Source organism: Balaenoptera ricei, chromosome 1 (genome assembly GCF_028023285.1).
Source record: "Balaenoptera ricei isolate mBalRic1 chromosome 1, mBalRic1.hap2, whole genome shotgun sequence".
Lineage (NCBI taxonomy): Eukaryota > Metazoa > Chordata > Mammalia > Artiodactyla > Balaenopteridae > Balaenoptera > Balaenoptera ricei.
The window spans coordinates 143,350,687-143,364,813 of record NC_082639.1 but is presented as its reverse complement, the minus strand read 5'-3'; the positions used below and the strand labels follow the sequence as shown (position 1 = coordinate 143,364,813).

Here is a 14,127-nt window from a genome sequence, read left to right as displayed (position 1 = left end):
TTGTTCAGAAAATCTGAGGCATTGTTTATGCTTCCTAACTGGATTTCCAAGTTGGACAAATACAGATCTGGAGAGAGGATATATGACCTAATGAATGTAAATAAACTGTATTAATTTGATATATAATACTAATATCAAAACAAATCAATTTCTCAAAAAAATTTTTTTAGCTTCTTTTGGGGAGAGGAGTAACATATCAATTCCATAGATTCAAATTTAAATATGAATATAAGTGGTGCCCAGTGCCTACCACTATGGCCAAGTGACACACGTTCTTTTTCCACTAAAAATTAAAGTAAAAAAGAAAAAGGGAAATGTAGTTTACTTTAGGATGAAGCTTTAAAAAAAGCTGTATCAGAGAAACATAAATAGGGTAGAAACATTCTTGTTAAATCACTAGATATAACTCTAAGGGTAAATTTTCTCAGTGAGATTTGAATTAAAATAAGTCAATAGGTCAATTAATATTAAAATAATCTATAAATAACATTTTTACTATTTACAATTATTACAAATATACCAAATCACAATGCTTCCTTCCGTACTTCACTGCTTCTGAGAGTATATTTTACTATTCTCTTATTTCTTATTACACCCCTGCCAACCCATTCCATCAACAGTTCTCATTTATTAACACAAAACAGATGCACAGATAAATGTCTACTCAATGGGGAATCGTTCTGCTAATAAGAATAACTGGTCATTCATGAATCATACCAGCTTCCCATTTAAACAAAGAAGGATGCACTGGGGAAATGTTCACTTAGCACATAATGTACACAACTGTATTACTTTATTATTGTAATGATGCAATCATATTAACACCTGAGTTTTCTAAGTCTTTCAAATCTCATTTGAAAATAACTTTATAGAGATTTCACAATAATTTAGGAAGGAAAAATAGGTGTTTATAATCTTGTAGTTATTTCCTTGTAACCAGAAGAATATTATATTTTTTATGCAAATAACACAGTTTAAAAACTCCACAAAATCTAGAAATAAAATGACAATCTCAAAATAAGAAAGGTAATCTAATATTGTTGTACTAACTGGAAATGATTTATTTTTAGTATAAATTTCAAGAGAAAAATGGCTCAAATTTTTCTTTTGTCTTATATTTAAAAAAAAATCTTCTAAAAAGCATGTTTTCTAGATGATGACAAAACACATTAAAGGTGATGGTATAACTTATGATTTATTAAAATATGCTTGAACATCTAAGTTACACACTCAGAATTCAAACTCAAAATTAGGCCCAGTGGTGCTATACTTTAAGGGAATGATTTGCTTCCTTGCTTGCTTGCTTGCTTATTTATTTATTTATATTTTAATGAAGTTGGTGGAAAAGAGGGAGATTCTCAGTTTGTGATAAAAATCCTAGTGGAAGAAAGAAGAAATACAAATAAATGAACAATTAACTTTGGGGGGAAAAAAAGTCAAGATTTGGGCCATTTTCTTTTTCAGATTGCTATAAATACCTGCCTATATTGGAACATAGGCTGCTTTTATTTGTTGACTGCTTACTATGTTTTTTTAATTGGAAGGTCATATTTTATTTCTTCAGATTTTAAAAATTTAGTGAATGCTAAAGAGAGCATATTGCTAAGAACAACAACAAAAATTCTCCTAAACCTAAGGGGCATACAAAAGGAAAAAGAAATAAAAACTATAGTTTTCAAGGCAATATACTTTATAAGGTGAAAAAAAAAGTGAGACGATAATTATGAGAATTCTGGAAGTCTGTGGAGATTGGTCAATTTAATTACTAACCTTCACTCTACTGTTAGTTGTAATTTGTAATCTAAGAAATAATTATATGAAAGCATTCCCAATTGATTTTCAAAATAGAGCTGGTTAAATCTGGGAGTAAGCAGAAGTTCCTTTCCAGAGCAGTCTACAATATCCCAAAAAATACAGCTACCATTTTTGCAGGAAATTCTATATCCTAATGCTGAGACTGCTTGATTTTGAGATCATTAAGAAATAGGTAAAGTGGAAGAAGAAATGGAATTTATAAAGTCAATTTCTCAAATTAAACTTGGTGATCTGACAAGATATTCCTACTGCTTTTAGAGAACCAATACTTCATAAAATAAAAATGTTTGATTGACTACTTATAGCAATTTAACAGGAAAGTAATAGTTGCACCACTTAAAAAAAAGGAAAATTCTACATGTTATCACAGTTGATTAAATAATCTGTAAAGTAATTAATTATGAATTATTATTAATTTTTAAAGTCATTTCAGTATCTTGACACTTCATATTCCATTTTGGAGGAAAAAATGCATGAGTGCTTTTCCCAGGGCCACTCTTACTGCACAACATCAGGTGTACCATTCATACTGTGTTCTTTGCCCCTGGAGCTGGGGTACCACTCATTTAGACTACAATGTGAACATGCCTTCTGAAGTTGTGCAATACAGGAGTTTTGTTTTCATTCTGGAGGAAGCCAATGACCAATATACCACTCTAAAAATGATACACAAATTTCTGGACTTACCAGCAGTTTAAGCAGCCAAAACCGGGATTTATAATAGAAAGTTTTGGTGGGGTTGATGAGAAAGAAAACCATAAACCCATAAAGGACAAGTGGGTACACATATGTGGGGATGACACTAACTGGAGCAAAGAAGCATGCCAGAAGGCTCAGGCACCACAATATCCCGAGGAATCCAGCAATCTGATAAAGGATGGGAAAGACAAAGAGAAAGAAAATTATTTTTATTTCTACCATTACTTAAAAAATCTTTAATAAAACAGAGGTAAGAAAAATGTTTAATTATTACATCAACAATCCTCTTCAAATAGAAAATAAATTTTAGTACCCACTAAACCATCTATATAGCTAATGTAAACTATATTCATGGGATTTTATGTCTTGCTTTGATTACCTCAAAGAGATGCTGATGAGATAAATTGCTTCTTGGATTAAGTTCAAAGATGAGCACATGATTTACTCCAGCCTGTCTCCAACCATACGTGTTGATGCCCAGTAGAAAAAGGAATTCAATCAGAAGAAAGCCACCGCGATAGATTCTTATCAAGGGCCAAATACTTCTATCTGTTTCAAGTTTAAATACAGCTGAAAGAATATCAACTAATTGGTTAGTTAGAAAATTTATAATGTCTCCTTTAATTGTCTTTTCTCTTAATTCTCAAGGATATAACCCTGGCATAAGAATTTTTAATAAATAAAACGTAAACCTAGGTTATCTCAAGAGCCTGATAAACTTGCTTCGAGGTTCTTTCTCTTTTTCATTTCACTCTGCAAAATTCCACCAGAAAAATTTTCCTAAAATTTGACTTTCAGCATATTAGTCCATGGTGAAATAGATTAGAACGATCAGATCAGTTCTGTCAGCTGGGGATTTCTGTCATGACACAACTTCTTTGGCTGTTTTGTCCATCACTGAACTGGATATAGTGATGCCTAGCTCACAGCGTTACTATGAAAATTATAAGGAAGAGTATATATGAAAGCAATGTGAAAATTGAAATGTCATATAAATGACAACAATTAGTATTTATAGAATGCTTACTATGTGCTAAGGATTGTATTTTTACATATAACAATTCATCTAATCTTCACAATGGCTCTGTGAATTAAAAACTATTATCTCCATTTGATTGATGAGAAAACTACAGCAGAGAAGTTAAGTAATTTGCTCAGGTTTACCAAGCTAGGATAAAGCAGAGCCAGGATTTTAACTCAGAAAGTTTTGCTCCAAAGCCCATACTCTTAATTACCACATTCAATTGCTCATATGCCCATACAAACGTTCAGTATCACTACTATCCTATAGATCTCCAATAATTATAACATTCAAACGTTTCAGCCTCGCAATTCATGTTCTTCACAATCTGATCTCCAATTAAGTTTCCCAAACTTATCTCATAGTGCCCCTAAATTCTTATCTCCTGATAAATTTTATTATCCTTTTAACAAATTCACTTTTTTGCTTATGTTGTCCCCTGTACCTAAAATGGCCTTGCTCTTTCTTTTGACAAATTCTATTTGTACTTATTACTTAAAAGTCAGATTCTCATCTGTTCATAAATTTATTGAATCAATATGTTTCATTTTGAGCCTATTCTGTGCCAAACATTTCAATTTGGCTACCAATTTCTCAATTTTCCAAATAACTATAAAATTTACTGTTAGCACTACTCATTTGAAATTTAATTATATACATCTTATATACTTAAATAACCATTCATTATTTATCTTTGTATTCTCTATAGCACATAGCACATTTAATAATTTAAAAATAACAGGGTACAGAAAGCCTTTGCTTTGGAGCCAAATACTACAGACCAGATTTCAAATCCTAGCTTTACTAGGGCAAATTATTAAATTTTTCTAAGTCTCACTTTCCTTGTTGGTCAATGGGGAGAACACCTATTCTCATAAGTTTGTTAAGAAGATTAAATCTGAACAACATGTATTAAATGCCTAAAACAGTACGTTTGGTCCATTTTTGAATATTCAGTATATATCAGTTTCTTTTTCCTTTTACTTTATGAAAACTCAGTTTTTCATTAATTTGACAAATATTTATTGGGTGCCCATTATGTGCGACACCATTCTAAAAGCTGGAGATTCAGTAATGAACAACAAACAAAATACCTGTCTTCAGGCAACTTCTATTCTGTATAATGTCAGATAGTGAGATAAGTATTTCGAAGGAAAAAAAGTAGAGTAAAGAGATAAAGAATGTTAGGTGCTATTTTAGGTAGGGTGGTCAAGAAAACCTCTCAGAAGATGACATTTGCAGGAACCTTAAGGAAATAGAGACTTAATCATGTGACTATCTGGAGGAACAGGGCTCCAAGTAGAGGGAAAGTACAAAGGGCCTTAAGATAGGTATAAGCCTTGTGTAGTCCAGGAACAGGAAGAAGGCCAGGCCACTATGACTGGAATGAATGAGAGGTAAAGTGGCAAAAAGTTACCTAGAGGCAGATCAGGTAGGACTTTGTCAAGACTTAAGCTTTTACTCAGATGTATAAAGCCAATGAAAGGTTTTTCACATAATTGGTATGACCAGATTAATAATTTTAAAGGACTACTCTAGCTGTCATGTGAAGAACAGACTGCAAAGGAACAAGTACGGTAGCAAGAAGATTAGTTAGGAGGTTGAAAATAAAAATATATATACATGGTTTTACATCCTGATTCCCAACCAAAGACTACATATATATTACAACAGTCAGGAAACAAAAATAATAAGTATAAATCCCAAAGAATACACAATTAAACTACTAGAGCTTATAAAGTCAACAAAGTTGCAGAGTACAAGATCAACACACAGGGACTTCCCTGGTGGTGCAGTGGTTAAGAATCTGTCTGCCAATGCAGGGGACACGCGTTCGAGCCCTGGTCCAGGAAGATCCCACATGCCATGGAGCAACTAAGCCTGTGTGCCACAACTACTGAGCCTGTGCTCTAGAGCCTGTGAGCCACAACTACTGAGCCCATGTGCCACAACTATTGAAGCCCGCACGCCTAGAGCCTGTGCTCCGCAATAAGAGAAGCCACCACAATGAGAAGCCCGAGCATTGCAACGAAGAGTAGCCCCCACTCAAAGAGTAGCCCCCGCTCGCCGCACCTAGAGAAAGCCCGCACGTAGCAATGAAGACCCAACGCAGCCAAAAAAAAAAAGATCAACACACAAGATTCAGCTGTCCTTATATAAACCACCAATGAACAATCTGAAATGAAATTAAGAAAACAATTCCAATTACAATAGCAAACAAAAGAATAGAACACCAAGGAATAAATCTAACCAAGGAGGTGAAAGACTTGTACATTGAAAACTACAAAACACTGCTGAAAGAAATCCCATGTTCATGGATTGGAAGACTTGTTCAAATGGCAATGTTACCCAAAGTATTCTACAGATTCAATACAATCCATATAAAAATTCTAATGGCCTTTTTTTTGCAGAAATGTCAAATCGATACTCAAATTCATATGGAATTGTAAGAGGCCCCAGATAGCCAAAACAATATTCAAAAAAGAACAAAGTTGGAGAACTCACAATTCATGATTTCAAATTGTACTACAAAATAGTGTGGTACTGGCATAAAAAAAGACATATAGACAAATGGAATAGATTGAGAGCTCAGAAATAAATTTATACATCTATGGCTGATTGATTTTCAATAAGAGAACCAAGACTATTCAATGAAAAGGAATATTCTCTTCAACAAATGGTGCTGAGACATTTGGATACTCACACGCAAAAGAATGAAGCTGAATCCATACTTCACAGCATGTATAAAAAGTAGTTCAAAATGGATCAATGAGCTAAATATAAGAGCTAAAACCATAACTCTTAGAAGAAAATATAAGGGTAAACCTTCAGGACCTTGGATTTGGCAATGGAAGTCTTAGATATGACACCAAAAGCATGAATAACACAACAACAAAAACAGATAAACTGGATTTCACCAAGTTAAAAAATTTTGTGCATCAAAGGACATTATCAAGAAAGTAAAATGACAATCTATAGAATGGGAGAAAATATTTGCAAATTATATATCTGATAAGGGTCTAGTATCCAGAATATATAAAGAACTCTAGTAACTTAGCAATAAGAAGACAACTCAATTTAGAAATGGGCAGAGACTTGGATAGACATTTTTCCAAAGAAAATAGACAAATAGCCAATAAGCACATGAAAAGATACTCAATGTCATTAGAAAAATGCAAATCAAAACCATAACAAGATACTACTTCAAACCCACTAGGATGGCTATAATTAAGAAAAAAAAAAAGGGAAATCACAAGTGTTGATGAGAATGTGGAGAAAACGGAACCCTCATAAATTGCTGGTGGAAACAGAAAATGGTGGAGCCTCTGTAGAAAACAATTTTGTGGAACCTCAGAAGGTTAAAAAGCATTATCATATAATTAAGCAATTCCACTCCTAGGTATATATCTGAAAAAACTGAAAACGGGTACCCAAACAAATCCATGTATATGCATGTTCACAGCAGCAAAACTCACATTAGCCAAAAGGCAGAAACAACACAGCATAGTTACATTCAGTTTTGGTAGATACTACCAAACAGTTCTCCAAAGTACTATACCCATTTCTACTCATTCACTTTCATATCTTCATGGTATGCCATTGTATAGAGGTAATATCATTTATTTTCTTAAACAGTTCCTAACTGATAGACATTTGAGCCGTTCCTAGGATTTTGCTATTATAAACAAAATAGCGGTGAATACCCCCCTTTCATATATGTCTTTGCACCCATGTACAAGTATGTTTATACGATAAACTTCTAGAAATAAAATTGCTTAATCAAAGTGATTGTATTAAAAATTTTTTACATATGCTGCCAAATTATCCTCTAAAGAGACTGCAACAATTAATACTTTACCACTAGTGTATGAGTGCTTGTTATTTCACACTCTTATACGCACTTTTTAAAAAAATTTTTAATGGAGTATAGTTGATTTACAATGTTGTGTTACTTTCTGCTGTACAGCAAAGTGAATCAGTTATACATATACACATATCCACTCTTTTTTAGATTCTTTTCCCATATAGGTCATTACAGAGTACTGAGTAGAGTTTCCTGTTCTATACAGTAGGTACTTATTAGCTATCTATTTTATATATAGTAGTGTGTACATGTCAATCCCCCCGGTAACCATAAGATTGTTTTCTACATCTGTAACTCTATTTCTGTTCTGTAAATAAGTTCATTTGTACCAATTTTTTAGATTTCACATATAAGCAATATCATACGATATTTGTCCTTCTCTGTCTGACTTACTTCACTCAGTATGACAATCTCTAGGTCCATCCATGTTATTGCAAATGGCATTATTTCATTCTTTTTTATGGCTGAGTAATATTCCATTGTATATATATGTACCACATCTTCTTTATCCATTCCTCTGTTGATGGACATTAGGTTGCTTCCATGTCCTGGCTATTGTAAACAGTGCTGCAATGAACATTGGGGTGCATGTATCTTTTCTAATTATGGTTTTCTCTGTGTATATGCCCAGGAGTGGGATTGCTGGATCATATGGTAGCTCTATTTTCAGTTTTTAAGGAACCTCCATACTGTTCTCCATAGTGGCTGTACCAATTTACATTCCCACCAACAATGTAGAAGGATTCCCTTATATGCAGTTTAAATGGTCAAACTCTGGTCTTTGTCAAACCAGGAAGTGAAATATGATATATTATTATTATATCAATTAAGTACAGGTTACTAGGAAACTATAAGAACAAGTTTTAAAAAATCTGAACAGGTAGCTTTTCATCTTCATAACACTAAATATCTGGAATATGTGAATTTCAGACAAATTATTAAATATCAGGTCATGTCCCCTTGAGAAACCATAGCAATTATGTACATTATTTTTTTTATGTGAATGTTTGAAAAAAAGAATCATGCTTGTACATGCGTTACTACTGCTGTGTTTCTCTCTCAATTTTCAACTCTTATCGTTAATGCAACCACTGGGAGATAAATAAGGATAGACAGCTGGCTTTAACTGTATTTACCCTGCCTCCCCCGTAGACACACAAAGATTAAACAAAGACGGGTTCTGAGGTGAGAGAACATAAATGCACAACACTAAATGTATAAAGCACCCACATTAGAAAATAAATCAGACCGTCTCACAAAAACGTAGGCTATACATACGAAAGAAAACAAAACCCCAACTTGCCCCTGAATTTAAGAAAACTTCAATTCATTCACATAAAAAGAATGAAGTTTATTTATCTATTCTTATGTCTTACTTAATGATGGTGATGATGATAACACCATGCTCATCTTGGAAAGAAAAGAAAAAAGTTTCACACACAGATGAGTAAGGTCTTCCCTGATGCTCTCATTTGAAAGTAATCACTTGTTCTCTTGACCTGCTTAGAAAACACTTCTATTTTGTAGTGTATTATTATTGTTTTAATATATCTTAATCTCCTTCGTGTAACAATAAGCTTCATAAGGAAAGGAATTCTCTTATCTATCTTAAGACTCAAGATTATCAAGCATAATCACAGATACATAAAATTTACTTGTTGAATGAATTCTAATACAACCCTGTTCTTTTAAGGTATTAAGCTCATTTAACAAATGAGGAAATTGTTTCAGAGAAGTTAAGTCATGTCTTTAAAGCCAAAACAATTAAGAAACAGTTGAGCTGGGACTGCAACCAGGCAAGGCCTTTTGGAGGTAAGTCAGTATTCTTTCCATAACAGCTAGCTGGATAATCTAGGGCTAGGCTTTTTATTGTAGTATATCCATGCATTCTATATAAGTAAACTGCATTCATCCCTGAAGACACAGAGCTAGATTTAAATATGAACATAAATTATACCAATATTAAAACATGAGCTTACAGTAGACAATAATAGAGTTAATTTTTAGTAAAATTGGTGGGAAGGAGAACTCTAAACATACAAATGAAAACACACTGTTAATAGGTAAAGTTCACACACTATCTAAAAGCCATTACAACTTGGGCTATAATTTCGTAATATGCAATTTGACAATCTTAATTAAGAAGAATGTTTATGAGGAATAATGAATTCAGTAAATTATTTCTTGAACATCTATGTGTCTGGCACTGCGTTAGGAACTTGAAATACAAAAATGAAAAACACATAGACCCTGGAATCGAGAATAGTTTAAGTGTGACAGTGATATAAACCTTCCTTGTTCAGGCAGCATTATAATTACTAAAAGTCCAAAACAGATTATAATGGATATTTATACAATAACATCTATTTCTAAGTCATTTTCTGTGCAGACTTCACTGAACAGAATTTAATCCTTTATTAATGACTCACAGTTATTATAAGCACAAGTACACAGACTCTTTTTTTTTTAAATGAATTTATTTATTTTTATTTTTATTTATTTTTGGCTGCATTGGGTCTTCATTGCTGCGTGCAGGCTTTCTCTAGTTGCGGCGAGCGGGGTCTACTCTTTGTTGAGGTGCAAGGGCTTCTCATTGCGGTGGCTTCTCTTGTGGAGCACGTGCTGTAGGCATGCGGGCTTCAGTAGTTGTGGCACGCGGGCTCAGCAGCTGTGGCTCGCGGGCTCTAGAGCGCAGGCTCAGTAGTTGTGGCGCACGGGCTTAGATGCTCCGCGGCATGTGGGATCCTCCCAGACCAGGGCTTGAACCCGTGTCCCCTATATTGGCAGGCAAATTCTTAACCACTGCACCACCAGGGAAGCCCCAAGTACACAGACTCTTGAGGTATACCAGGATTATCTGCCCTTAAAGTAAAAGTCCTCAAATTCAAGAATCTTTGAGATTTGTGTTTTTTTGCTGTTTGTGTGCTTTCTGTATATCATTTAATTTCATCTCTGTCCTTCTCTTCCATCCATTCAAACTTCAACCAACATTTTTTGAACCCTGCTATATCCCAGGCAATGTTTTAGGTGCTGGAGATACAATGGTGAACAGGAGAGACAAAAGCCAAGGCATTAAGGAATTTATATTCCAATGGGAAAGCAGATAATAAGAAACAAAATATGTCACAAGTGCTCCAAAGAAAACTAATGTAGGCTAAAGGGATAGAACAGGCTATTTTAGGGTAGGCTGATCAGGGAAGGCCTTACTAAGGAGGTGGCATTTGAGTAGAGACTACATGAAGTGAGGGAGTAAGCTATGTAGACATCTTGGGGAAGGGCCTTTTAGGCAATTGAAAGGGCTCATAGATGGAAATGAGCTTGGTGTGTTCAAGGAATAGTAACAAAACAAATGTGGATGGAAACAGTGAAACCAAGTGAAACTGAGTGTGGGGGGGATGACAGAATATGAAGTTAGAAAGGCCCAAAGGGATGAGATCTTGCACACCATGGTAGGAATTTTCCATTTTATTGTAAGAGAAGCCATTTAATGGATTTTGAAGAGGAGAGTGACATGATCTAACTTGCATCAAAAAGACACTGGTGACTGTAGAGAGGCAAGAGTGGTTGTATGGAGACAAATTCAGGAGGCTGCTGCAGTGTACTAAGCAAGAAATGGTTGCTTAGACAAGGATAGCACTGGTGGAGGTGGTCAGATTCAGAGCATATTTTGAAGACAGAGCAACAGAACTTGCTGATGGACTGGAGATGAGGTATGAGGGAAAAGAGAGGCTAAAGGTTTCTGGCCTGAGAAACTGATGAGAGGTGAAGCTATACAGAAGAGAAAGCATATTTAGTGATAAAAAAAATTTGTCCATGTAAGTTTAAGATGCCTATTAGACATATAAGTATCCAATTAGATATCATTCAGAGGAAACAGTATATAATTTGGGAGTTATTAGCATATAGATGATATTTATAGCCGTAGGCTTCAATAAGACTGCCTAGCTAGGAAATGAATGTAGACAGAGAAAGATCTGAGGACTGAACCCACTGGTACTCCCCAACATTTAGATGCCAAAAGAAAAGAATAGCTAGAAAGGAGTCTGGGAAAAAACTACCAGCCAAGTTTAATAAGAAAACCAGCAGAGCGTAGTTTTCCCAGCAAAATCAACTGAAGAGTTTCAAGAAGGAATGATCCACAATGTCAAAATGCTGCTGAGAGGTAAGTCAAATTCTGTTGGGAGGTTTAGTAAGATTATGCCTCCCTTGTTCTTACATCATTTCTTGATGTTGGGAATGCACTTGTTTCTAGCAATTCCTCCTACCTCTTTATAATTTTTAACTGCTATAGAATAGAATATTATATAACTAATTTTCTTTAAATTATATGCAAAGTAATTGTAAATAGGTTCTGGAAAGGATGTGAGAGAGTCTCCAAAAAGCAAAGTAAATGAGCTTAGTGCACAAATTTTGTAAAATCTTATTTACTCTCATCTCTGATCAAGGGAGCTGAGGTTATTGATAACTAAACGCTGAAAATGATAGAGAATAAGGAGTCACAGTCTAGCAATGTTTAAAGGGATAATTATATCCAAAGGGGAAAACAAACCAAAATAACCAACACCCACCCTCCCATCATTTATAAAAACAAAAAACTTAGCCCTGACAGATTTCTCTTTCAGTAGCTTTGGTAGTTTGGTAGTAACTTTGGGAGAGGGACAGAATATGACATAAGCAGATTAGTAATAATTTAATTCAAAATTTAAACTACTCACCGGCAAGCACAAGGGTAATATTCAGTACAATGAATATTCCACAAAATAGGCCAACTCTAAAAGTAGTCCATGCTGGTGCAGGCTGTGGACAGAAAAACAGCATTTTGAGTAAAGGGCAAAATATTGAATACATTTAGTATACAGTGTAATAAATTAGCACTATAAGCCTCAAAGTTCTACCATGAAAACAAACATATTTTATGATCTGAATTTTTATAAATCTGGACCAGAGAATCATCCTTCATTATCCAATAATACTAGAATTGAGTTGCCAGTTTATTCTAATTATTTTATAGAAATCTGAGTCACTAAATAAAGAGAATTACAATCTCAGGCATCAAATTACATATATACTGAGTTTTCTTATAGGAGAGATTTAAGTGCAATTTCACTTTTACAGTGTGTACATATTTAAATTTTGTAAGTCAGTATTACTCAATTAGAGTTCACATTATTTGGTACTATATAATTAGAGACAACGATAAAAATAAGAATACTCATTTTTTGAGTACTTACAGTATTATATTGGAGTAACTTAAAGTGAATTTTTAAACATACACTCATGTCAGAATCTCCAGGATGGGGGCTTTCCTGGTGGCACAGTGTTAAGAATCCGCCTGCCAATGCAGGGGACACGGGTTTGAGCCCTGGTCTGGGAAGAATCCACGTGCCGTGGAGCAACTAAGCCCATGCGCCACAACTACTGAGCCTGTGCTCTAGAGCCCTCACACCACAACTACTGAAGCCCACACCCCCTAGGGCCTGCATGCCCCAACTACTGAGCCCACGTGCTGCAACTACTGAAGCCCACACGCTTAGAGCCCGTGTTCCGCAACAAGAGAAACCACCGTAATAAGAAGCCCACACACCGCAATGAAGAATAGCCCCTGATCGCCCCAACTGGAGAAAGCCCACGTGCAGCAACAAAGACCCAATGCAGCCAAAAAACTAAAAAAATAAAAAAAAAAAATCTCCAGGATGTGTACATGCAAAAATTATTTTTCTCTATTATAAATGTAATTTTAAATTTAGAAAATAATAAAAAGAAATCTACTGCTTTCTAAAATAAAGTGCCTGATACTTTAAACATAAATAGATAAGAAACATGGAGAGATGATCTTATCGATTTAAATATTTGCTATGAATGTTATAAAAGAAACTGTTAGAGGTGATATTACATTTGAGATTCTTCAAATGTTTTCTAAAAACCTTTAAATGAAAAAAAACACTGAGACTTCCTCTGACTTACTTATTATTCATCAGTAATATATAACTGTATGTTAGTTTAGGACTGAAAGCATTCAGAAGGAAGATGGTCATCCGTCTTTTTCAAAACAAATTTTTTTTTTTTTAATAAATTTATTTATTTATTTTTGGCTGTGTTGGGTCTTCGTTTCTGTGAAAGGGCTTTCTCCAGTTGTGGCGAGCGGGGGCCACTCTTCATTGCGGTGCGCGGGCCTCTCGCTGTTGCGGCCTCTCGTTGCGGAGCACAGCTCCAGACGCGCAGGCTCAGTAGTTGTGGCTCACCGGCCCAGTTGCTCCGCGGCATGTGGGATCCTCCCAGACCAGGGCTTGAACCCGTGTCCCCTGCATCAGCAGGCAGACTCTCAACCACTGCGCCACCAGGGAAGTCCCAAAACAAAGTTTTAAATTGTGTAATTTATTATATTTACAAAAGGATGTGTGTGTGTACATACACACACACATATACATATAAATAATGTATTTGGGCTATTAGAGACAATAATAAAAGGTACCTAAACCTATCACCCATCTTTAGGAGAGCACATTTCCATTACTTTGAAATCCTTATCCCTTCCAGATCCAAAATCCTTCCCTCCTCACCAGAGATAACCATTTCCATGTTTCTTTGGCTCTATCCCTTCTACATGCAGTCCTAAAGACTTAATTTTTCAAAATTAATTTCCTTATTTTTAACAGCTTTATTGAAATATAACTGACATACAATGAACTGCACATATTTAAATTATACAATTTGTGTCTTTCCTCTC

General features: G+C 34.8%; 1 protein-coding gene across 1 annotated transcript in view; it reads right to left on the bottom strand.

Moving 5' to 3' along the window:
* The window catches only part of XPR1 (xenotropic and polytropic retrovirus receptor 1), a 195,376-nt gene that overhangs the window by 46,363 nt on the left and 134,886 nt on the right, over nucleotides 1-14,127 (bottom strand). Inside the window, exons 7-9 of the mRNA XM_059937461.1 lie at nucleotides 12,116-12,197; nucleotides 2,894-3,084; nucleotides 2,503-2,682 (exon numbers count right to left, since the gene is read on the bottom strand). Of these exons, the coding sequence (XP_059793444.1) occupies nucleotides 2,503-2,682; nucleotides 2,894-3,084; nucleotides 12,116-12,197 (453 nt within the window). The remainder of the gene's footprint in view (nucleotides 1-2,502; nucleotides 2,683-2,893; nucleotides 3,085-12,115; nucleotides 12,198-14,127) is intronic.